Source organism: Phoxinus phoxinus (genome assembly GCF_949152265.1).
Source record: "Phoxinus phoxinus genome assembly, chromosome: 13".
Lineage (NCBI taxonomy): Eukaryota > Metazoa > Chordata > Actinopteri > Cypriniformes > Leuciscidae > Phoxinus > Phoxinus phoxinus.
In genome coordinates this window covers 11,101,547-11,128,247 of record NC_136888.1, presented here as the reverse complement: position 1 = coordinate 11,128,247, position 26,701 = coordinate 11,101,547, and the positions used below count along the sequence as shown (strand labels likewise).

The 26,701-nt window shown below is 43.6% G+C and overlaps 1 protein-coding gene across 1 annotated transcript in view; it reads right to left on the bottom strand.

Moving 5' to 3' along the window:
* LOC307009799 (tonsoku-like protein) overlaps window positions 1-26,701 on the bottom strand; it is a 117,951-nt gene that overhangs the window by 57,813 nt on the left and 33,437 nt on the right. The window contains exons 6-13 of the mRNA XM_079633889.1: window positions 19,675-19,846; window positions 19,397-19,572; window positions 18,652-18,725; window positions 18,362-18,495; window positions 12,690-12,861; window positions 12,401-12,576; window positions 2,690-2,763; window positions 2,400-2,533 (exon numbers count right to left, since the gene is read on the bottom strand). Coding sequence (XP_079490015.1) covers window positions 19,806-19,846 — 41 coding nt within the window. The 3' untranslated portion in view covers window positions 2,400-2,533; window positions 2,690-2,763; window positions 12,401-12,576; ... (3 more) ...; window positions 19,397-19,572; window positions 19,675-19,805. The remainder of the gene's footprint in view (window positions 1-2,399; window positions 2,534-2,689; window positions 2,764-12,400; window positions 12,577-12,689; window positions 12,862-18,361; window positions 18,496-18,651; window positions 18,726-19,396; window positions 19,573-19,674; window positions 19,847-26,701) is intronic.

The window sequence follows — 26,701 nt, the reverse complement described above, 5'->3', positions numbered from 1 at the left end:
GCGTTGGCTTAGTACTTTTTGTCCCATTCTGCTATTATAGTTTTGCAAGATGGCGGAACTACATGGAAGCCTCCATGGACCTACCCGTCCCATGTATATAAAGATAATTAATTCTTCATTTATAAGGATAAGTCAGATAATTGGGCGAGGTATTTGTACACCATTGAGGACATATTTATGAATAAAAATATTGATTTTAGATAATAAAATACCTAAAAATATACATATTGTCCTTTTAAAGATCTCACTTAACTGGCCAGCACAAGACTTGAGGACTTGACCACTGATGTTGTCCGGGCCAGGACTTTTCCTGATATTAGTTTGTTTAAGTAATGATTTGACCTTAGATACATCAATATAAAAATCTGAAGTACAATCACTGACCAAATCATCACACATATGACTTGTTTTTTCACTAAAATCACTGTTAGAAAATCTCATATAAAAACTATTTAATTAATTTGCTAGATGCTCATCAGAATCAAAACCATTTAATGATACAGTGCTAGTACCTTTGTGTAGACCTGTCATAAGCTTCATTCCATTCCACACAGATCTGAGATCAGACTCACTGAATTTAGACTCAATTTTCCTTTTATACTGAAGTTTAGCCTTTACTATTTCAGCTCGTACAACCTTTCTAATTTCAGCATATGCAATTTTATCACCACTTTTGAAAACAGTCCTCTTTTCCCTTAACAGATGTTTCAGTTCAGTTCAGTTCAGTTCAGTTCTGGATATCCAGGGCTTATTATTAGGATAGGAAACAACTGTCTTAGTTGGGATCACACTGTCCACACAGAAAGAGATTGTAACTGCATACTGCATCAGTCTGTTCATCAATGTTGTTGGATGAGTCTTGAAAAACAGACCAGTCGGTACAGTCAAAACAGCCCTGTAGGGCCTATGTAAGGGTTTCTGTAACTGTTTCTATGGAATGTGGGTGCTAGGATGGGAATGTGTGTGCCATCGATTGCTCCAATGACTCCAGGAAAGCCAGTTTTGTCCTGAAAGCCATTTGCCAGGTTTGCAAACTCATCCTCTATGGACCATTGAATGTATTGGTTACTCAGTGTACAAAGGACCTTGCAAATCTCAGAAAAAATATAATGAAGGGTTCCTTTTGACATATCACACCGGTCTGCAACACCCCTGAAGCTCTCTTGGTTTGCCAACAACCAAATAGAGCACAGCAATTTTTTCGTGATGTCCAAGGTTCTGTTTACAAGGAAAGGACCAACTTTCTCACAGAGAGCCTGTAGAAAAGTATTGCAGCCTTTATATTAGAAGTTTCTACATCCCTATGATGCTGTAGATAAGCTGAGACAAATCTTGCTATGGCTGTTGTATACACACTGATGCACATATTGCTTTATACAGTGGAATTTGTAAGTAAATGTTATTAACATCAAAATAAATCCACCCACCCAAATAAGCTTCGGTTAAACAGGCGTATAATAATTTGGGTAAATGTGTAAGCTAGATGTATGCCTATTTTTTCACATCTTCCCTCGTGTGTTAATATTTTTCCTTGTAATAATGAATGATTATTACAAGGAAATAATCCGAAATTTCACCAAAGTTGGCACACATATGTAAGAGTTCATTCTGTCATTAAATCATATATCATTAAAATGTATGTATTCATATTCAACAGTTCCTGAGCATATATCCATATGTCATGATGCTTTAACATGGAAAAAAACGTAATGGCTATAACTACGCAACCCTAAGTATGATTCACTTGAAAATTGCCATGCTGTGTCTCTGTCCAAGGGACCAAGACTGCCTTTGAGGACATTCGCGTATCTCAAATATAGCTATAGCAGGGCCATTTAGAAAATAGGCATGGTCAAGTCTAACCAAAAGCATAAAAAGCAGCATGCAAACTTTTATGTAGATCTGCCCATAGGTGGGGCTATAGCTGTTAAAAAGCTGTGTTTCTATGGCAAATCACATTAAATGGCTGAAAATGGCTCTCTTTCTGCCTGATTTGCATAGAACTTCATGAAATTTGGTGTGCACCTGCGTCACATGATAAGCATGGAAACTTTTAAGGACATCGGGCTGGCGCTTTAACTGTTACAAAGGAGAAACAAGTAAACTGCCTGTATTGGCTATAAATGCTCTTTTCCATCTATGATCTAAGTGATTACATGCTTCTAAATAAAACATAATACCTTTTTACACATATGCTTAAAGGCCTTAAAGTGCCTGAACCCCATTAATTGCTGCTTGCAGCTATATTTTTATAATTAAAGTTTTAGGTTAAATGTTCGCCGGTTCCCGGCTCCTCCTTCCTTTGTGAACGAACTTTGCTACATTATGCCTCCGAACAGCCAAAATAATAGAAATCAAACCTGAATATCCCTAAAAAGCACCTGGGGAAAAGAAAATACCTTGAAGGTTGAGATGGGTCAAAGGTCGCTGGGCCTCCATTAGGGCGTTAAGGAGACTTTGAAGACCGACTGAGGTCACTGAAGGGTTGGCAGACAGGTCTAAAGACACCAGGGAAGGACAAACAGGAAGACACCTAAAAACAACCAATGATCATTATTAAGAATATATTATAAATATGTAATATTTACAATAATAATAAATATTATTGTAAAGGGGCTGAAAACTGAAATAAGGATATAAATGATGCATTGACATTACGGGACAGTAATAGAAGAGTTGAAATATTCACCTAGCGAGCAAGAGGACGCTGTGGTCCGTAAGGCCATTTCCAGCCAGATTTAAGTGTGTGAGTGGACAGTCACCCTGGAAGCCAAACACAAACATTTAGTCAATATTATTTATATAGCTATACAATGTTACAGGAAGATAGTGAAGTGAAATACCCGTATAAAACAGACTTTATTTTATAATATTTTTTCTGCCAGACGTTACTATGCATGCGTGAAGCAAAATGCACAATGCATGGGTGCAGGTTTGAAAACAATAGGTTACTACCGTAACCCGGTTCTCTGAAACATCGAGTGGAGAGATCCACCTATGGGAAGGGCATCCGTACCTGACCTCTGCAGAAGCATCCAATTGCACCAAGTCTGGCTAGACAGACAGAAGTGCGCAGCCAATGCCAGGTAAGGCCCCGCCCCCTTACCTAGGGGCATATAACGCCTGCAAGCGCTGCTATTCTCCAGTAAGTATATTCGCTTCTCGTGCGGCAAGCGGGGCAAAGCTGGTGGATCTCTCCACTCGATGTTTCAGAGAACCGGGGTTACGATAGTAACCTATTGTTCTCTTTCATCATCTCGTGTTCGAGATCCACCTATGGGAGAGACATGGACAGCTCCCCGATTGCCCAATACACTCACAGTGAGGTTCTGAAAGCCAGAGAAGGACGGTCGCCCCAGGGGGGCGGTGCCTGACACGTCCCATAATCATGAACCTGCAATCCTGACGCACACACATAACTGCTGTGCACATGCAGGACATGAAACATATATGTGGTAATAACCCCAGCAACACCAATGTGCATATATACACCCAGGAAGGAATGGAAATATGTGCTTGGTGACAGGAATGTGCATGGCCTGCCGGCCCATTCACTCCTTATTCGTTACTTCCAACGGGGTTACAGGGAAGGGCTAAGAAGACCCCACCCCTAAAACCGAATGTGCTACCGAAATTCTGGTGACATCCAGCCGGTAGTAACGCACAAAGGTATGAGGAGAAGCCCAACTGGCAGCGGAGCAGATGTCCTGCAGTGACACTCCCCTAAACAAAGCCCAAGAGGCGGCTAAGCCCCTCGTGGAATGAGCTCTGATGCCCCCTGGGGGCTGCACTCCCTTTGATTTATAAGCCACAGCTATAGCATTCACAAGCCAATGTGAGAGGCGTTGCTTAGATATGGGACTCCCTTTGTGAGGGGGCGCCTATGAGATAAAGAGCTGGTCGCTCTTCCGGAACGCACTGGTCCTGGTCATATATCTCTGTAAAGCACGGACAGGACACAGAGCATTTAGCCTCTGATCCTCCGGGGAGGAAAACGGTGGAGGGTGAAAACCGGACAGCTCCAACACCTCCGAAGTGAACGCAGGGAAGCAATTCGGCATGAAGGCCGGATTAGGCTTAAGGGAAACCTTATCTCCACTAAGAGAGAATTTAGTGCACGAGGGATGAACCGAGAGTGCATGTAGCTCACTGACACGTTTAGCTGATGCCAAGGCCAAGAGCAAAACTGTCTTGAAGGACAGCAGCTTAAGGAAAATACTTCCCAGAGGCTCAAAACGATGTTGAGACAGAGCCTCCAGCACCATGGAGAGGTCCCACTCAGGAACAGTTCTCCTGACGACTGGCAAAGAGCGACGGGCACCCTTCATAAATCTGCGGATTAGAGGATGCTGCCCGACTGTTGAGCCCTCAAAGCCCACATGACAGGCCGAAATCGCAGCCAGGTAGACCTTAATGGTGGAAAAAGACCTCCATTTTTCCATGAGGTCTTGAAGGAGAAACAAAATATCAGGAACTGAGCACTGATAAGATGTGAGACCACGCCCATCGCACAACCCTTCGAACACTTGCCACTTACAGCCATATAAGGACCGTGTAGAAACGGCCCTGGCATTCTGTATAGTAGCAATCACACGCGGCGAAAGCCCCAGTGCGTTTAGGTTCGTCCTCTCACGGGCCAGGCCCAGAGAGCCACCCTGTCCGGGTGTGGGTGGTAAATCTCCCCGTTCGCTTGGGACAATAGGTCCGTGCGTGGGGGGAGGCGCCACGGCTCTGCATATAACAGAGGGATTATCTCCGCCAGCCACGGTGCCTTGGGCCACCTGGGTGCTATCAGAATGAGAGACAGGCTCTGCTCTCTCACCCTGGCCAGTTTTGGAATTATCAAGCACAGGGGAGGAAAAGCATACAGCAGCACTCTGGGCCATGGGTGGGCCAGTGCATCTACCCCGAGGGGTGCGTCCACGTCCTTTAGCGAGAAGAACATAGGACAATGGTAGTTTTCGCACGAGGCGAATAGATCTACGGTTGCCTGTCCGAATCTCATCCATAACATATCCACTATCTGGGGGTAAAGGCGCCAATCTTCGTAGATTGGGTTTCCCCTTGATAGAAGATCCGCGCCTCTGTTCAGAATGCCCGGAACATGAGTCGCGCGTAACGACAGGAAAACCCGTCTGCTCCACACCAAAAGCTTGTAAGCTAGAGCGTGAAGTTTCGACGAGCGCACGCCGCCCTGACGGTTGATATAAGCCACAGCCGTGGTATTGTCGCAGCGTACAAGAACATGATGTCCCTGCAGGCGAGGCAGAAAATGATTCAGAGCTTTCCAAATGGTCAAAAGCTCTAAATAATTTATGTGCGCTGAACGTAGTCTGCTCGGCCACAGACCGTTCACCATTCTGCCCTCCTGGGTGGCACCCCAGCCTGTTAAGGACGCATCTGTCGTCACAACTTTCCGCATCATAACCGTCCCCAGAGGGGTTCCCTGTGCGTAAAAGTCTGCGCTCTTCCAGTGTCGCACGGCTGCCGAGCTGGCGCGCGTCACTATTATAGAGCAGCAAAGATCGCGAATTGGGCTGAAATGTAGTGACAAAACCCATTTCATGAACGCTCTCATTCTGAGAGCCATATGAAGCCATAAGACCCTGCAGCCTGAGGCATGTGCGATATTGCACTCTCACCCCCTCTCTGAACTGCGATAGACAGTTCATTAGAGAGAGAACGTGCTCTTGAGAGAGACGCGCTCGCATGGAAACTGAGTTCAACTCCAAGCCCAGGAAAATGACATTCTGACTGGGTGTAAAATTGCTCTTGCTCACATTCACTCTGAACCCGAGAGATGTGATGTGCGCGAGCACACGGCAGGTGTCCTGCAACACGTTCTCTTTCGATTCGGCTATTATGAGCCAATCGTCTATGTATGTCAGAATCCTCAGACCAGACATTCTCATGGGTGCTAAACCCGCCTCCGCACACAGACAGAAACTGCGAGGGCTTAGACTGAGCCCAAACGGCAGAACTGTGAATTCGTAACATATGCCTTGGTAGGCGAAACGAAGAAACTTCCTGTGTGGCGGATAAATGCTTATATGGAAGAAAGCATCTTTCAGGTCTACCGATGTGAACCAGTCGTTCTGTTTTATGGCGAGCCATGAGTTAGCATACTGAAATTGTATTTCCTCAAATGTTTGTTCAACACACGAAGGTCCAAGATAGGGCGGAGAGAGCCGTCCTTCTTTGGGACCAGGAAATAACGAGAATAAAATCCCTGATTCATCAGACTGGGGGGCACCACCTGAATAGCTTCCTTGTTTAGGAGGGAGGATATTTCCTCTTTCAGAATGTGTGAAGCGTTCTCTTCCGTGTGTGAAGAGAGAACGCCGTTGAAATGTGGGGGTTTCATTGCAAACTGCAGTCTGTAGCCCTGCATTATAGTACGTATCACCCACTCGGGAGCTGAAACAGCTTGCCAAGCCCATTCGTGACTCGCGAGTGTTCCCACCCGAGCCGAAGCAGGGCTGTGTAAGCCCAGCTGACTCATTTGTGATGCAATGACGCCCTCTAGTGGACGAACTAGGGGTGACATGCCGGGGTTTAGAAAGATTTTCTCTCTCTGCAGGGAGATGAACTCTCTCTGCGGAGAGAGATCCTCTCTCCGTAACGAATTCATTTGATTCGTTTGTTTTATTGTGTTTTTTTTGTTGTGTGTTTTGTGTTGGGGGAACACTGGGGCCAAAGCCTTTAATAATTTGGTGAGGGGAAGTGAATGTGTGCGGTGTGGTGACACTGCTTTTCGACTTTTCCTCACAACAGACCCCTCGAACGTGAGGGGGGAACACACAACGTTCACCAAACACATGGGCTGGGCAGCCTCGCGGGAGACCCTGCGTCTTTTGGACAGGGGTTCTTGGACATGAAGCGAGTCCAAAGGGCTCGTAGCCCGTGAAAGTGGACTCGATGCCCCCATTGGCCGAACATCAGGCAGGCCGCTTGCGTTTTGAGTCGGTGGGGGTAGGGTTAGATCATCTAACTTAGATGGTCTTCCAGCCACGGCGGGAGTAGATTTTCCCCAGTGCTTAGCAGGCGGTGGGTTATTCTGCCGTGGGGCGGGGGGTCTGTTGCGGGGCCTTTCCTTGCCCTGGTGGAAATGTCGTCCCATGGCAGGTGGGTTAGGCAAACGCCCAGGGGGTGCCTGGCGGGGGGCCGCCTTCCTAGGAAGGCATAACTTGAAGGCCTCATCCTCCTTTTTGTCGTCACACCGTTGTTGCATCAACGCGACGGCGGGGCCGAAGAGAGCCCGGCCGGGCTCCACCGACGCGCCCGCGATGCGCCGCTTCTCACTGTCAGGAAGGCCCGACAGGTTAAGCCAGAGCGCGCGCTCTCCCACCACAGAAAGCGCCATAGAGCGCCCGCAGGCTTGGACGGCCTGCCGAGCGTTACGGAGGACGAGGTCGTTCACCGTGAGGATCTCCTTCCACAAGGTTAGAGAAGGAGTTCCCTTTTCCAGCTGTTGCCCTAATTCGTCCAAAATCTCCACCTGGTAAGCAGAGAGGAGTGAAGAGACGTTCAGGGCCCTGACAGCCAAGGCCGAGGATTTGTATGCGGCCTGGTGAACTGAGGCAGAAAAACGGTCCATCTTGTTGGGCAAGACTGGCTTCGGGGGAGTGAGCAGCCCTCCCTGAGCGGGGTTAAGGTGCCTGGCGATGGAAGGCTTGATAGCGGGGGGGTCACCCATACCATGAGCTGCCATGTCCTTCACCTCAAGACCCGTGAGACCGTGTTTGAAGTCGAGGGGGTCGCTCCAATTGTGCCTCATGTGCTTCGCGCACGCTGGAAGGACGGGGAAGAGTTGTTTTCTCGGACCGGGAGGGGGTCCCAGCACTTTCCCGTCGTAAATATCCCTCTCCTGGTCGGTGGCGCTCTGTGGAGCCGGCCATTCCATGTTGAGGCGAGCGGCCGCTCGCTCACAAACTTCCAGGGGGATGGACTGAGGCAAGGCCGTGTGGGCGCTTGCCTGGGGAAAGCCAGAGGGCGGGATGGCCTCCTCGTCCTCTGAGATCCCAAGAAGGGCCGCGTCATCCCCATCGCCGGAACCGGCCGGTTCCTCGACGAGCGTGAGGTTGCCCGCTTAGATGTCCTCTTCGGGAAATGCGGGATTGGGCTGGTCAGCCCAAATGAGTGAGGTGGCGCCCCGGGAGTCCCCCGGTAGCGCGTCGTCGTCACCGTCTCCCCCATCCGAGTCAGAAAGGTTGAGCTCGGAGCACTGGGTCGCTGCAACTTTCAGACAACGTCGTAAAAGCTTCTTGGGCAGAATAAGGCAGTGACTGCAATTTTCCGGGTTCTCCAAGGCTTCTTGAGCGTGTTTAAGGCCCAAGCAGACCACACAGAACGGGTGAAGGTCCTTAGCGGCGATGAGCGCACCACACGCGGCCGGGCAGGCCCGTGATAGGCTGTTCCCCGGAGAAGCGGCAGGTTTAGACAGCGACATTCCGGAGAAGAACTCGGAAAAATCCGTGGCAGGCAGCCGTGGAAGGAGGAGCAGGTGAAAACGGCGAGACCGCGGGCGGCTCCGAATGCAGAACACAGCAGAAAGGCTGAAAATACGACTGTCAATTCTGACGGAGGCTGATCAGGCGATATGTCCTCCTGAAGACACGAAAGTGAGCAGCGTAATCCAACCGAACTGTGTCAGTGCAGAGATCGCGAGAAGCGAATGTCAACTGGAGAATAGCAGTGCTTGCAGGCGTTATATGCCCCTAGGTAAGGGGGCGGGGCCTTACCTGGCATTGGCTGCGCGCTTTTGTCTGTCTAGCCAGACTTGGTGCAATTGGATGCTTCTGCAGAGGTCAGGTACAGATGCCCTTCCCATAGGTGGATCTCGAACACGAGATGATGAAAGAGAACTCAAAAATGAAAACTCTGTCATCATTTACTCACCCTCAATATGTTCCAAACCTATATTAATTTATTTCTTCTGCCGAACACAAAAGATGATATTTTGAAGAATATAGGTAACCTAACAGTTGATGGACCCCATTGACTTCCATAGTGTGTGTAAAAAATACTATGCCCATCAACCATTTGCTGTTTCTTCAAAATATATTTTTCATTTTTGGGTTAATTATCCCATTAACGTCCAACTTGTCCCTCTGTTCCAACTGTGTTAGGTCTAAAATGGATTACTATAATGATTATTTGTAGCTTAAAATTAAAGTTTATTAAATTACATCAGTTTAACCCAGTATTTAGTGTCCAGTTATTTATTTACGTGGATTTGTGCATGTTTTATTTATTTTTTACAGCGTTTGGAATGAAGACAGCATATTTGACCGCTAAATCGGTCTTAAACGCCATAAAATTAGAATTTTTGGATGTAAACGCGATTCATCTATAGCGTAATTCTGACTCTTTTGGCTTGCCATAAAAGAAGACAGGGTCTCAAACAAAAGTGACACAGTTGAAAAGCAGCAAGACGCGGCGTAATGGTCAAAGATGTTTGCATAGCGCATATTTACATAGAAGCTTACTGTAAATAGCGCGGAGTAATGGCATCATCTCCATAAGAACTTTATGATTATGCCAAAGCAGATTCTTTGTTTACACATAGCATCATACCAGGAATATACTATAATGTTACAACTTCGCATACTTACTGGTAAATTGTCAGAACCAATTTACTGGTATTTTTGAAAAGGTCACACTCACACTCGATCTTTTACAGTTTTTCTCAGTCGCTTTGGTGCATTTCTCACATCACTATTTACATTTGCACAACAGTTAGTTCACAACATTTAGTCATTTGTGCACATCATAGTAGCAGTTTCTCATTCCTTCCAACAAATTGCAAATGCTTTTGGACATGCATCAATTGCTTTCATACAACTCTCTGCTGTTTTATAACATTATCATTTGCTTATGTCATGTCAGTCAAAATTAATTATACTTGTGAATGCTGAATAGTCATTCCATATAAAACTAATAGTCCTCCTTTCATCGCTTGAGTCATTACATACAAAAATGTTGAACTAGTTGTCAAAATCTGTCAAGCCAATTTTACAAATTTTTTAAAATCATTTTTGAAAATGTCTCCTAAATTGAACAATTTATCTTAGGTGAATCTCAACTTTCACTGACGCGAAGGGGCGTGTGAAGCATTAGTTGCAACCAATGATAAGCAACTTCTCTACAATCACTGTCAGAGCTGAATCCCATAAACCCCCACTTTACAAGCATATATGAACCAAGCAGGACATAGTATGTACCCTTTCTACAATACTGTGACACAGAAATGGAAGGCCAGCCTCGTGGAAGAGTGGTGAGGGTGAGGGTGAGGGTGAGGGTGAGGGTGAGGGTGAGGGTGAGGGTGACGGTGAGGGTGCGGGTGAGCGTGAGGGTGATGGTGATGTTGATGGTGAGGGTGACGGTGAGGGTGAGGGTGATGGTGAGGGTGCGGGTGAGGGTGATGGTGAGGGTGACGGTGATGGTGTGGGTGAGGGTGTGGGTGAGGGTGCGGGTGAGGGTGAGGGTGAGGGTGCGGGTGATGTTGAGGGTGAGGGTGACGGTGAGGGTGAGGGTGAGGGTGACGTTGAGGGTGAGGGTGAGGGTGAGGGTGAGGGTGACGGTGAGGGTGAGGGTGAGGGTGACGGTGAGGGTGAGGGTGACGGTGAGGGTGAGGGTGCGGGTGAGGGTGAGGGTGACGGTGTGGGTGAGGGTGTGGGTGAGGGTGCGGGTGAGGGTGTGGGTGAGGGTGAGGGTGTGGGTGAGGGTGAGGGTGCGGGTGATGTTGAGGGTGAGGGTGAGGGTGAGGGTGAGGGTGAGGGTGTGGGTGAGGGTGAGGGTGATGTTGAGGGTGAGGGTGAGGGTGAGGGTGATGGTGATGGTGAGGGTGAGGGTGTGGGTGAGGGTGAGGGTGAGGGTGAGGGTGCGGGTGAGGGTGCGGGTGAGGGTGCGGGTGCGGGTGAGCGTGTGGGTGAGGGTGAGGGTGTGGGTGAGGGTGATGGTGATGGTGATGGTGAGCGTGAACGTGAGGGTGATGGTGAGGGTGATGGTGAGGGTGCGGGTGAGGGTGAGGGTGAGGGTGAGGGTGAGGGTGAGGGTGTGGGTGAGGGTGTGGGTGAGGGTGAGGGTGAGGGTGTGGGTGAGGGTGAGGGTGAGGGTGAGGGTGTGGGTGAGGGTGAGGGTGAGGGTGAGGGTGAGGGTGAGGGTGATGGTGATGGTGAGCGTGAGCGTGAGCGTGAGCGTGAGGGTGATGGTGATGGTGATGGTGCGGGTGAGCGTGAGCGTGAGCGTGAGGGTGAGGGTGAGGGTGAGGGTGAGGGTGAGGGTGTGGGTGAGGGTGAGCGTGAGCGTGAGCGTGAGGGTGAGGGTGATGGTGATGGTGATGGTGAGCGTGAGGGTGAGGGTGAGAGAAATGTTGGGAGAACCACTGTAAATTAAATTATTCAAACATTTTGTCGGGAGAACAGGTGTGTATAAATGGCATATCCCCCTTCTTGCTCCATACAACACACAACATCTGCTGACTTTGTTAGACACTCTTTACAGGGACATAATCCCTGAGAATGAGAGGGCTCTAACTGGAGACCATCTGAGCAAGCATGTTGTTGTTTTGGATTGCATTGCAAGAGATGATAGTCGCTGTGATGCAGATGAAATTATGTGGCCAGACAGAGAGGAACGTCTGGATGTGCATGAATGATTACAGTACTATATGTATGTTGTGTGTTCAGTTCCAATATGTACTGCAATATTGTTTACAGTTGTGCACAGCTCTACCCAAAGGGAGTTTATGTTTGTTGTAAATAAGGGTGTATTTTTTATTTTGCACAATGCTGTGAACAAATTAGAATTGCAAAGAGCATATACAGTAAAAATGTGAAACATTCAGTGTCTTGTACTCAGTTACCTCACTAAATACAGTAATGTGTAACTTTAGTGTATTTTTCAAATGGCTGTGCAAATAGTATATAGTGCCGTCTTGAGCATTTTCAGGTAGTGTCACCAATATCTGACTTTTTTGCATTGGAAAACATTTACAGAGTTAACTGTCATAATGAAAACATGACAAAGCCATTTGACTATCTTGTTCATAAGCAATGGTGTCAAGACTTTTCATCTTGATGACAATGACACTTTCATTGAAATGAATACTTGCTTTTGAGGAATGAGCTATCCATTTTGAGCAAGTGACACGCTTTTGCAGGTTATCAACTAGGTTTTGCAGTTTGTACTAATTGTTTTGAGAACTGCATTAACTGTTGTGCAAATGTAAATAGTCATGTGAGAAATGCACCAAAGCGACTGAGAAAAACTGTAACGGTCATTTATCAGTAAAGACTGTATGTGTGAAAAGGGCTATTTTTATAAATGTTGAAAAAGATTGAGCTGCTTAATATTTGTGGAAACTATTTGAAAAACTTTGGACAAGGAGTCAGTGTACCTGTGTAAGGAGTTTAGAAAAGATCTCCATGGCAGGCTGGTCGGATGGACCTCTACAGACCGCAGAAAGCTGAAGGTGCGTAAGAAACTGCATCGGTAAAGTCTTCAACACAACCTCAAAACCAGTGAAGCCCAGTGCATTATGGGAGAGGCAAACCGTCCGCATATTCCCGGTGCCTGGAGAGCACAATACAGCATTACAGAAACAACATAAAACTACTTTGCTTTCATTTGATTGTCAAACAGAGTTCTAACCACTTCAGATCAGATGTTTCTGACAGTGCACTTACTGGCCATGGCATTGGCTAATAGGAGACGGTGTTGCTGGAGGAAACGTGCAGAGAGGCCACAAGCTTGCAGGGAAAGAGTGGAGAGCAGGGGACAAGCAGACAGAAGACTTGCTAGTGCTTGTGTCCAGCCATCACCCCGAGGATTCATGCTTAAATTCAACTCCTCTAGACACTACAGAGACAAAAATGTGATTAGAAAAAGAGTGAAAATTTATATAAAAAATATAATAATAATAATAGTATACAAAACTACGTATCAATGTATGTATCAATACCCCAAAGGATACACTTTATTTTGACAGCCCACTTCAGACATTCGACTAACTACAAGTACTACTACAAGTAACTTTACAACTACACGTCAACTACCTCGCGTTAATTTGCAACTACAAGTCACTAACTCTCATTGGAGTATTAGTAGACTGTTAGGTTAGGTGTTAGTACAATAAGTTGAATTGTAGTTGCGAAGTCACTTATAGTCAGTAGAATGTCTTTTGGGGAGCATCAAAATAAAGCATTAGCAGATGCTGCTAGTTGACATGTAGTTGCAAAGTTACTTACTGTTAGTAGAATGTCTAAAGTGGATTGAAATAAAGTGTTACCATATCAATTTTACAACCATCTGATACTATGACTGTGCAATGTTACCACCACAGAACTCTTGAAATGAGGAAATGATCAACAAGTTCTCTATCTTCCTGTTCAATGACTGTCTGATAAAAAGCAGTTTGATATGACTGGGTAAGGTTTCATAACTGATAAATTGTGCAACATTTACTCAAAGTGAATGACAAATGTCTTCTGTAGAGCTGCTTTATAGCTGAATTTAACTCATTTCATAATTGTCACTGAACAGTTAATGAACTGACCTAAGCTGAATAATGACACTTTTGACTTTGTAGAGTAGCTTTACAGCAGAATTTGAACTCCTCTCATATTTGATGAAATTTGCATCATTGATCATCATTGTCCTGTTTTCTACTGTGAAGCTGCTTTGAAATAAATTGTATAAAGCTTTAGATAAATAAAGGTGAATTTTTAAATTGTATAAAGATAAAAAAAATCATATTTTAGCCATAGAAACACCTTCCCTCAACTGACTATACTATTTTGTACTTTAAATTCCCCTCCCCATGATTTCATTATTTTACATGATTTTACCATGCCTGGAAATAAACACTAGCGCCATTCTCAACCCTGATATTCAAGATTTTCCAGGAGCAAAACTGCATCATGACATATGGATATATGCTCATGAACTGTTGAATATGAATACATACATTTTAATGATATATGATTTAATGACAATGAAAATGATTTGTTTAATATAGTAAGACCACATGGAACAACAATTGTTTATAAAAGCTATTTAAAGATTTCCATACACACTTCGGTTCTCTCCGAATGGCAGAACCGGTGATTAAAGTGCCATGCCCGATTAGATGATGGTATTTCTGAATGATGTCTTACATTGTGTGACCACACAAGTGCACTTCTTTATGAGAGGATGAAGACACCTTTTCACTATAGCAACAATCCTGTGAGAAAAATATATTTTCATGCCTCTAAAAATCAGGCAGTGATAAAGCATAATGTAAAATTTGATGTTTAGATGTTTGCAATAAAACAGTTTGGGGTCAATATATAATTAATATTATTTAGCAAGGACGCATTAAATTGATCACAAGTGACAGTAAAGACATTTTTACTCTTACAAAAGACTTCTATGCTGTTCTTTTACTTTAAAGATTTGAGTATGTATTCCAATAGAATATACTTTTCTGTCCGTACAAGTCAAGTATATTTAAATAAAAAATTTAACCCTCTATGGGACATCATCATTTATAAATGGCACATAGAAAATTGCATTTAAAATGCAATAATTATATTCAACTCCAAAAATATATATTTTTGTATTATCATATGACATCCCCTTCAGCCAATACAATTTAAATCTGTGTGCAATGTGCACAAGTAGGTGAAGGAGACATTGGGCCTTTCCAAATACCCACACTTCTTTGCACTTGTACTTGTACTTACTTATTTCCTGTATTTTGCCCAACTGTTCAAGTAGGTGTGAAGATTGCAAGTGTGTGTAGATCTTTTGATTACCCGATGGCACACAATTGTAGTGTTGCAAAAAATGCAAGTGTATACAGAGCTTTATTTAGATTTTCAATACTTTGCATTACATAGTAGCAAAAAATAATATTTAAATACTAAAGTATAAGTATAATGTTAAAGTCACTTGCATGTCCTTTCCTGTATATCAAGTTCAAGTTTCAAGTTTCACTTTATTTATCCTAGAAAGGAAATGTAGTGTGCAGCAGGATATCTAAAAACAAAAAAACAAAATAAAGCACCACCAGATGCCAACATCATTGTAGACACAAAACAAGACACACACGTCAACACACAAACATTTTTTTTTTAAATCCATAAAATATCACTTAAGGGAATTCAGGTTCCTAATAGCCACAGGAATAAAAGAATCCCTGGCACGTTTGGTTCTTAACATGGGTATCCTAAAACGGCGACCAGAGGGGAGCAAATTAAACTCCCCAAAAAGTGGGTGATCAGAGCAATTTAAAATTTGGTTAGCCTTCCCTCGGACCCGTTTGTCATATATATTTTGCAGCTGTGGTAGCTGTACCCCAACCACCTTAGACGCAACATTTACCAGCCTAGATAGCTTACGCTTGTTGATCATTGAAAGGCCACTGTACCGCACCACAATACAAAATGTCAAAACTGATTAAATAAAACACTGGTAAAACAAAGTCATCAGAGTCCTACACACACTGAATGATTTCATCTTCCTCAAGAAGAAAAGTCTCTGCTGAGCCTTTTTACAGACAGCAACCGTGTTGCTCTCAAAAGATAGTTTGCTGTCAATGATGGTTCCTAAATATTTGTATTCATCTACTGTCTCAACATTCATGTTCTGAATACCAGTTTGTGAAACATTGTGCTGTAATCTACGAAAATCAATAATCATATCCTTTGTCTTGGAAACGTTGATAGACCGATACAAATTTTCACACCACGCAATAAAATCATCAACTACAGGGCCATGCCCATCCTCATCATTATTCAAAAGGCTCACTATAACAGTGTCATCTGCAAATTTCACGCAGTGCCTATTCTCATACTTGCTCCTACAGTCATTTGTATATAAAATAAAAGGCAATGGTGAAAGAACACAGCCCTGAGGAGAGCCTGTGGAGGTTAGGGCTTTTGAGGATAAAACACCATTTACCCAAACACACTGCGACCTGTTCAACAGAAAACCCAATATCCAGCCAATTAAATTAGAGTTCAGGTTAAAAAGAGACTGAAGTTTCTCATCCAACAAAAAGGGCTGAATGGTATTAAATGCTGAAGAGAAGTCGATAAAAAGGAGCCTCGCATGAGTTTTTGAGGATTCCAGATGTTGATAAAGGGAATTTAACAATGCAAGTATTGCCTCCTCAACACCTCTGCCAGCCCTGTAAGCAAACTGGAGAGGGTCTAACTGCTCCTCTACCAGCTTCAATAGCTCCTGCTTAACCAACTTCTCAAAAGTCTTCATCACCAATGAGGTGAGAGCTACAGGTCGAAAGTCATTTAAGACCTTGGGGTTCTTACACTTAGCTACAGGAATAATTGTAGAGTGTTTCCAGATCTTTGGGACTGTTTGCGTCTGAAGTGAAATCACTTTAAAGATCTCACTTAACTGGCCAGCACAAGACTTGAGGACTTGACCACTGATGTTGTCCGGGCCAGGACTTTTCCTGACATTAGTTTGTTTAAGTAATGATTTGACCTTAGATACATCAATATAAAAATCTGAAGTACAATCACTGACCAAATCATCACACATATGACTTGTTTTTTCACTAAAATCACTGTTAGAAAATCTCATATAAAAACTATTTAATTAATTTGCTAGATGCTCATCAGAATCAAAACCATTTAATGATACAGTGCTAGTACCTTTGTGTAGACCTGTCATAAGCTTCATTCCATTCCACACAGATTGGAGATCAGACTCACTGAATTTAGACTCAATTTTCCTTTTATTCTGAAGTTTAGCCTTTACTATTTCAGCTCGTACAACCTTTCTAATTTCAGCATATGCAATTGTATCACCACTATTGAAAACAGTCCTCTTTTCCCTTAACAGATGTTTCAGTTCTCTGGATATCCAGGGCTTATTATTAGGATAGGAAACAACTGTCTTAGTTGGGATCACACTGTCCACACAGAAAGAGATTGTAACTGCATACTGCATCAGTCTGTTCATCAATGTTGTTGGATGAGTCTTGAAAAACAGACCAGTCGGTACAGTCAAAACAGCCCTGTAGGGCCTATGTAAGGGTTTCTGTAACTGTTTCTATGGAATGTGGGTGCTAGGATGGGAATGTGTGTGCCATCGATTGCTCCAATGACTCCAGGAAAGCCAGTTTTGTCCTGAAAGCTATTTGCCAGGTTTGCAAACTCATCCTCTATGGACCATTGAATGTATTGGTTACTCAGTGTACAATTAAGGACCTTGCAAATCTCCGAAAAAATATAATGAAGGGTTCCTTTTGACATATCACACCGGTCTGCAACACCCCTGAAGCTCTCTTGGTTTGCCAACAACCAAATAGAGCCCAGCAATTTTTTCGTGATGTCCAAGGTTCTGTTTACAAGGAAAGGACCAACTTTCTCACAGAGAGCCTGTAGAAAAGTATATGCAGCCTTTATATTAGAAGTTTCTACATCCCTATGATGCTGTAGATAAGCTGATACAAATCTTGCTATGGCTGTTGTATACACACTGATGCACATATTGCTTTATACAGTGGAATTTGTAAGTAAATGTAATTAACATATAGTTATATTGTTTATAAGTATATTGTTTGCACATGTTTACTTACATTACAGGCAAAATAACTGAAATAATAAAATCACAGGTATAGATCTGGAACTTTAAGTCTGTCAAAATATTATTTAGTAATTGCAATGTCTTCTGGTCCTTTCCTTAGGAAGGTTTGCTTAAACACCGATTAAACGCTACACATCTCTATATATTTTGCTATTAAATTGTGAAGTGACAATTTCATAAACTTTTCTATACTCCTCTGATTATATAATGGTAAATATTACAATAATATAGCAAAACAACATTGATCAGCAATAATGATAAGCAATAACAAAATAAGGTCATATAGATCATAACAGTCTCGGAGGTAAGAAGTGGATTATCATTCACCTGAAATGTTTGTCTTTTCATCCTAAAATGTTGTATCACAATAATTAGGAACCACAGTTTCTACAAATCCCTTCACACAATTGGGATGTTCTCCTTTGTTCTGTGCGGCAAGTGCAGTAACTGTAACATCGGGCATATTTTGTAGTATTAAACATATTTATACCGACTTCATCAGGCTCCGAAAATTCTTCACAAAGAACACAAAATTTTACACATATGCTTTACACAAAGGCCTTAAAGTGCCTGAACCCCATTAATTGCTGCTTGCAGCTATATTTTTATAATTAAAGTTTTAGGTTAAATGTTCGCCGGTTCCCGGCTCCTCCTTCCTTTGTGAACGAACTTTGCTACTGTACATTATGCCTCCGAACAGCCAAAATAATAGAAATCAAACCTGAATATCCCTAAAAAGCACCTGGGGAAAAGAAAATACCTTGAAGGTTGAGATGGGTCAAAGGTCGCTGGGCCTCCATTAGGGCGTTAAGGAGACTTTGAAGACCGACTGAGGTCACTGAAGGGTTGGCAGACAGGTCTAAAGACACCAGGGAAGGACAAACAGGAAGACACCTAAAAAAACCCAATGATCATTATTGAGAATATATTATAAATATGTAATATTTACAATAATAATAAATATTATTGTAAAGGGGCTGAAAACTGAAATAAGGATATAAATGATGCATTGACATTTCGGTACAGTAATAGAAGAGTTGAAATATTCACCTAGCGAGCAAGAGGACGCTGTGGTCCGTAAGGCCATTTCCAGCCAGATTTAAGTGTGTGAGTGGACAGTCACCCTGGAAGCCAAACACAAACATTTAGTCAATATTATTGACATAGCTATACAATGTTACAGGAAGATAGTGAAGTCAAATACCCATATAAAACGTGGAAAACGTGCATGTTTTATTTTTTACAGCGTTTGGAATGAAGACAGCATATTTGACCGCTAAATCTGTCTTAAACGCCATAAAATTTGAATTTTTGGATGTAAACGCGATTCATCTATAGTGTAAGTCTGACTCTTTTGGCTTGCCATAAAAGAAGACAGGGTCTCAAACAGAAGTGACACACTTGAAAAGCAGCAAGACGAGGCGTAATGGTCAAAGATGTTTGCATAGCGCATATTTACATAGAAGCTTACTGTAAATAGCGCGGAGTAATGGCATCATCTCCATAAGAACTTTATGATTGTCCCAAAGCAGATTCTTTATTCACACATAGCATCATACCAGGAATATACTATAATGTTACAACTTCTCGTACTTACTGGTAAATTGTCAGAACCAATTTACTGGTATTTTTGAAAAGGTCACACTCACACTCAATCTTTTAACGGTCATTTATCAGTAAAGACTGTATGTGTGAAAAGGGCTATTATTATCAATGTTGAAAAAGATTGAGCTGCTTAATATTTGTGGAAACCTTTATACATTTTTGAAAAACTTTGGACAAGGAGTCAGTGTACCTGTGTAAGGAGTTTAGTAAAGATCTCCATGGCAGGCTGGTCGGATGGACCTCTACAGACCGCAGAAAGCTGAAGGTGCGTAAGAAACTGCATCGGTAAAGTCTTCAACACAAGCTCAAAACCAGTGGAGCCCAGTGCATTATGGGAGAGGCACACGGTCCGCATATTCCCGGTGCCTGGAGAGCACAATACAGCATTACAGAAACAACATAAAACTACTTTGCTTTCATTTGATTGTCTAACCACTTCAGATCAGATGTTTCTGACAGTGTACTTACTGGCCATGGCATTGGCTAATAGGAGACGGTGTTGCTGGAGGAAACGTGCAGAGAGGCCACAGGCTTGCAGGGAAAGAGTGGAGAGCAGGGGACAAGCAGACAGAAGACTTGCTAGTGCTTGTGTCCAGCCATCACCCCGAGGATTCATGCTTAAATTCAACTCCTCTAGACACTACAGAGACAAAAATGTGATTAGAAAAAGAGAGTGAAAATGAATATATATTAAAATAAAATAAATGAATAATTGTATCCAAAACTATGTATCAATGTATGTATCAATACCCCAATGGATACACTTTATTTTGACAGCCCACTTCAGACATTCGACTAACTACAAGTACTACTACAAGTAACTTTACAACTACACGTCAACTACCCCGCGTTAATTTGCAACTACAAGTCACTAACTCTCATTGGAGTATTAGTAGACTGTTAGGTTAGGTGTTAGTACAATAAGTTGAATTGTAGTTGCAAAGTCACTTATAGTCAGTAGAATGTCTTTTGGTTAATAAAGCATTAAGCATAAAGCATTAGCAGATGCTGCTAGTTGACATATGTTGACAGTTGACAACTGCTAGTTGTAGTTGCAAAGTTACTTACTGTTAGTAGAATGTCTAAAGTGGATTGAAATAAAGTGTTACCATATCAATTTTACAACCATCTGATACCATCACTGTGCAATGGTACCACCACAGAACTCTTGAAATGAGGAAATGATCAACAAGTTCTCCATCTTCCTGTTCAATGACTGTCTGATAAAAAGCAGTTTGTTATGACTGGGTAAGGTTTCATAACTGATAAATTTTGCAACATTTACTCAATGTGAATGACAAATGTCTTCTGTAGAGCTGCTTTATAGCTGGATTTAACTAATTTCATAATTGTCACTGAACAGTTAATGAACTGACCTAAGCTGAATAATGACACTTTTGACTTTGTAGAGTAGCTTTACAGCAGAATTTGAACTCCTCTCATATTTGATGAAGTTTGCATCATTGATCGTCATTGTCCTGTTTTCTACTGTGAAGCTGCTTTGAAATAAATTGTATAAACCTTTAGATAAATAAAGGTGAACTTTTAGATTGTATAAAGATATACAATTTAATAAATTGTATATTTATATATTATAAGTGGGGAGTTTGCTCAAACTATATGGTTGTGCTAAAAAGACGGCACCGTCCGCTATCAAATGCCAGTGAAAGCTGTCAGTTAAGTCATATTCGGACGCTAATTGTTTCTCATGGGCTCGTATGGTATTTTATTGCCGTCTGAATCCATAATGTCAGTGTTTTTTTCTCACCACCCGCGTAAAAATCCCTGCCTAAATTACCTACTGTTTTTTGACAAACAGGTCGTGTGGTGATTTAATTGCCGTCCGAATCCACATCTCCGAGTTTACAAGAAGATATTCAAAACTCACTGTTTAAATACTTTTTGATCACTGCCGAGCACCGTACGTAAGATGTACACTTTTATTACTGAAATGCTGGAAAGTATTTACAAGAACAATATTTAATCGCAGCTCCACCTCAGCGAACAAAAAAATGGGAAAGAGAAGAAAGCATGTAAAAAAAATTAATGGTTATTGTGGCAGCAATATATGATACGATTTTAAAATATGTTGGCTAGGCTATTATAGTTTGGATTATTTTTTAGAATATCCCACAAGTCCTAATGAAGGGTTGGTCAAAATCCCTTGTCTCTTCAGTCAGTTATATATATATTTCATTCTATATCCTTTTGAATGCTTACATTACTTTTATACAAATCAATAATCAAATATATGCATTATCACATAATCATTTTTATATTTGTTGTGTGCTTGTGAAATTATATTTTTCTTTTGAATACATGTGTTGTATTAAATGTATTCTTTCATGCATATTTTCTCTAGAGAGCAATGCCATTTCTCTGCCTTTCTTCCTGAGGAGCAATGTTTTGGCTAACTGATAATACGAAGCTCAAGCACTCTTCGGCCTTGGCGATGTTATTTGGTGGTGTTCTGTGTGTGTGTGTTTGACTTTCTACGTAGGTTCTGACCATTGAGGACAACAACACACAGACGCAAAGGCGCTCTCCTCTAACCTGCGAGGTCACCACAAGACCTAAATCTAAGGATTGGCGACAGCTATCCTAACTAATGGCGATAGGCACCTTTTATCTGCTCACATGTGTGAAATTGTTTATGGTTCTATATTCTCTTAGCCAATCAGATGTATGATGATGCGATGCTTGCCCTTGCAAAATGGTATAATTGGTGTATTATTTTGTTTAAGGTAGAGTTGGCTTGCGACCTCCTCGTGAGACTTTGACGCCCGCTCTACCAATGAAACTGCAAACTATTCTTCAGTAAATTTTTATCTTTTTGATTGAACTTCACGACTCCTGGTCTTCTTTCATCATATCTGGTCTCAGGTCTTATAACTGTTACCCCCCTAACACTAATAAATGCAATTTCAACTATTTCTGAATTGCTTAATTTATAAAGAAGCTTTTATGAGAAGCTTTCTCACATAATGCAGTGAAGCAGCCCCTGCACGAGAGAATAATTGATTCTCGAGCCATCGATATCAACAAATTCAGCACCATCGACATGGACAGCACCAGGTAACACCGCACATAAGAAGGTATATCTTCAGCAGCTTCCTAAGGTATGGTTCGGATAAATAAAGGCTGATTTATACTTCTGCGTCGGGTGTATGTCATATAATATAAAATAAGTGGAGCAGTGTGATTGATGGTTAACCTTACTTTAATTTGGGAATTGTTATTGATTGATATAGCGATCTTTTTCTTAACTTTTATATTTGTTTGCTGTGATTTTTCTTTTCTTGTGGTTTGCTGTGGATTGGTTTATTATATTGTTTGCTGTGATGTTGCTGAACATTTGATAGTACTGGTTCCCCTCTTTCACAAACTGCAACAACAAACACTAATTGAGACACCTGTAGAACCCCGTTTACAATCAGCGATCTAATTTGCCAGCTGTTCAGACCATTCCGAATAAAAGGAGGCTAGATCTCTTACCGACAGGAAGGAAACCAACGCTCTGGGCGCTCAGTGGACTAGCTTGCGAATCTTTTCCCTTGGTGTTGCTGCTGACTGGATCTGTGCCTTGGTGGAGCCGACTCCCAGACTTTGCAGCGTCAACGCTCACAAACCTCTGACTAAAGGGAAGTGGTCCATTTTTTCCCCACGCTGATGCGCGTGTATGTTTTTAGCTTTTGAACTAAAGGAGTCGTTTTAGTTGTTCATTTCTGTGAAGGCGCTAGATCCAGGGAGCGATGGCCGAGCAGCGGATACGGCAGTTTTGTTGATGAGCCCACGTGAAGTATAGGAAAGGAAAGTTGTCATTCTAGCCACCCGAGGTCGTTTTGAAGTGCCGGCTACGAGCAGGCTGCCCATTGATGTTACGATTTCTCCACTGACAGACGCAGAGCGACACCACGGAATTCCTGGTCCTGGAGTTGGAATAGACTATTCGAAGCCCCGCTGAAGCAAGATATTCGGTGCCGGCGACAGGGGAAACACGGAGCTGACTCCAGACTGGACTGGACTTGGGTATTGTTTCACCCTGGGACATTGAACATTGGACAATCCATGGTTTTATTGTCTCCCTTGTCTCTTGAGATGTCATTTTAATATTGTCATTCTAACTTAATTTATAAAAATAATAAAGTACTATTTTTATATATTTCTTGTGTCTTTCTCACTGTGTTGTTGTGGCCGGGAATCTAAATCTAAATTTTAGATTTATTTAAAATTAACAGACTACAAATCTGTTACATTAGTGGCGCAGTCGGCGGGGTTTCCCTTTCCACACCACACAGTGTAGAATGGCAGATGAAAATGAAGGACAGCCTGAAGGTCCAGAGTGTAGTGTGTCGCAAGGCACTGGGGCCAGGCTGGAAAATGTTCCACTTAGTCAGCCTGTAATAAATGCAATGATGATGCCTTGGTTTATGGGGGTCCCATGGATCCCAAGGTTTAATGGTGACTCAAGCAAAATGAGTTTTTCTGAATGGAGTGGGCAGGTACAAGCTATGCTGAGGGCACAAGGGTTGAACGAGGAACAGAAAGTTGACTTTATATATGGGGCACTTGAGGGTGAGGCAAAAAGAGAGATGAGGCTACTGAATCCAGGAAGACGCTTAACAAGTGTAGACATGCTGAGCGAGTTAAAGAGGCTGTATGGGCGTATAACACCAATAGCCCAGCTTCGGGCACAATTCTTTAAATGTCACCAACAGGAAGAGGAAACCGTTTCTGCTTTCATTCTCCGTCTCCGGGAACTATTCTCCACATGGAGGGAGCAGGAACCAGTGGGCTCTGCCCAGGATGAGATGACTATTAGGGACCAGCTTGTCCTGGGCTTGAGGCCTGGTGTGGTGCAACAGGAACTTCAAAGGCAGGTGCGTAGAAAACCTACATTGTCCTTTACTGAGGTGTGTAGCGAAGTGAGAGCATTAGAAGCTGAGCTGAAGATGGAGCCTGTCCGTGATTCACGTATCTCCGTGCCACAGCCAAACCAATCCATGGTTGCACCTAGCCTAGAAGAGTGGAGGGAGACAGTAAGAGCCGAACTCAGAAAAGAAATTACAGACCAACTTTTTGTTCTTAAAGAAACCCTAACTGACGAGATTAAACGCCAACTCTCTCCTCAGACTGTGGTTCATAGAGACCCGCCCTTATCCCCTAGGGGGGCTGTTCGGGAAGGCCGCTATACTGCCTCCCCCAGGCGTCACCAGGCTTTGGAATGGGACGACCGGGGCAAACCAATCTGCAGAGGCTGTGGGAAGGCTGGTCACATCCAGAGGTACTGTCAACAGGGGAGGAGGCAGTTAAACTAATAGCCCCAACCACTGAGAGCCAGGTGGTTGGGGAGGGGGACCAGGGAAACCAAACGGACAAACCATCCCTGGTGGGGACGTGTCCAGGAGTTGAAGTTGTTGTTGCGGGAGTGAAATTGCCCTGCTTGCTTGATACAGGCTCACAAGTTACACTGTTCAGTGAAACTTTCTTCCAGAAATGGCTGAGTGGAGAGCAGAAGCGAAGCTCACAAGATATGCACTGGCTTTCTCTAAAAGCAGCTAATGGACTACAGATCCCATATACTGGCTACGCCATCTTAGATTTCTCAGTGGGAGGAGTCACAGTGCCAGGTAAAGGGGTTATCATTGTAAAGGACAAGTGCCTGAGTGCTGAAAGAGGTATCCTAGGGATGAATGTCATTTCACATTGCTGGAAAGAGCCGTTTCAGGGAGTTCACCCTGGCCTGACTGTCTTTGGTGCAGCTATGTCACATGAAGCAAAGGGGGAATGGGAGCGTGCTTTTGATGTCTATCAAAAAGTTTCACAGGACGAATCATCCGATGGACAGATTGGAGTGGCCAGGTTAACCCGCCAAGACCCAGTCTATTTGCCTCCTAACAGTGAGGTGGTGCTGTGGACACACCTCTATGGCGCAAAAACAAGGTCAGATTGTTGTGCTTTGGTGGAGGGCCCAGAAAGAGATGACGAGTGGCAGGTGGCCCGGACTGTTACCACTGTGGTGAACGGACGCCTCCCTATAAGGGTACGTAACCTCAATCCTTACCCCATATTGATACCTCAACGCCGCCCCCTTGCTAATGTCTTCCAGGTTGACCCAAGGCAGATTCGAGGGGAAAAGGACCTTGTGTTGAAGACTTTAGACCCAGGTGTGGTGGAAGTGGATGTGCAGACCAACCACATCAGCACAAGAGACCAGCATCCTGTCAACCTGCTGAAAGGTGATGGCTTAACAACAGACCAGCAACAGAAGATGGACTCACTGTTGCAGCGATGGGGAGACATCTTTGCAGCAGGTGATGAGGACTTTGGCCAGACCAATGCAGTCCTCCATTCCATACCAACAGGTTCTGCGCCGCCCAGCAGGGAGCGCTACAGGCCAGTTCCATCAAGCCTTTACCCTGAATTGAGGGAACTCCTGAAAAACATGCTGAATAATGATGTCATAAAGGAAAGCTCCAGCCCTTGGGCAGCACCAATTGTCCTTGTGAAGAAGAAGGATGGATCCTGGCGCTTTTGCGTTGATTACAGGAAGCTGAACGCCCTAACCCACAAAGATGCCTATCCCTTGCCAAGGATAGAAGAATCCCTCACAAGCCTCAAGCAAGCTGCTTGGTATTCTACCCTTGACCTAGCCAGTGGATATTGGCAAGTAGATGTGGACCCGAAGGATCGAGAGAAGACTGCATTCACTACACCCCTGGGCTTGTACGAGTTCCAGAGGATGCCCTTTGGCCTCTGTAATGCACCTGCAACATTTCAACGCCTGATGCAGCGGTGTCTGGGCGGGCAAGTCCACAACTCTCTCCTGATCTACTTGGATGATGTTGTTGTATACTCCCCAGACTTTGACACCCACATCAATCACCTGGAGCAGGTTTTTGAGAAGCTGAAAGCCCATGGCTTAAAGTTGCAGCCCCATAAATGCAGCCTGTTCCAGAGGAAAGTCACCTACCTTGGCCATGTCATTTCTCGTGATGGAATTTCCACAGACCCCGAAAAGACAGTTGTTGTTGAGAACTGGCCCACCCCCTCTACCATTAAGCAGGTACGATCATTCCTTGGGTTTGTGGGGTACTACAGGAGATTTGTGAAAGGCTTTTCTAAAATAGCAGCACCCCTGAATGCTCTCCTAGTAGGTTCTGCTGGTATGCGGAGAGGAAATACTGCCATCGACTGGACCCCAGACTGCCAGATGGCATTCGATTCTCTGAAGACTGCTCTGGTGAGTGCCCCAATCTTGGCATATGCAGACTTCTCAAAACCTTTACACCTTTACACTGATGCCAGTCTGGGAGGTTTGGGGGCTGTGTTGGCACAGCTGCAAGATGGCAGAGAGAGAGTTGTAGCTTATGCCAGCAGGAGCCTTAACCCCACCGAGAGGAACGACCAAAACTATAGTTCTTTCAAACTGGAGTTTCTAGCCCTTAAATGGGCTGTCACCGAAAAGTTTAAAGACTATTTGTGGGGTAATAAA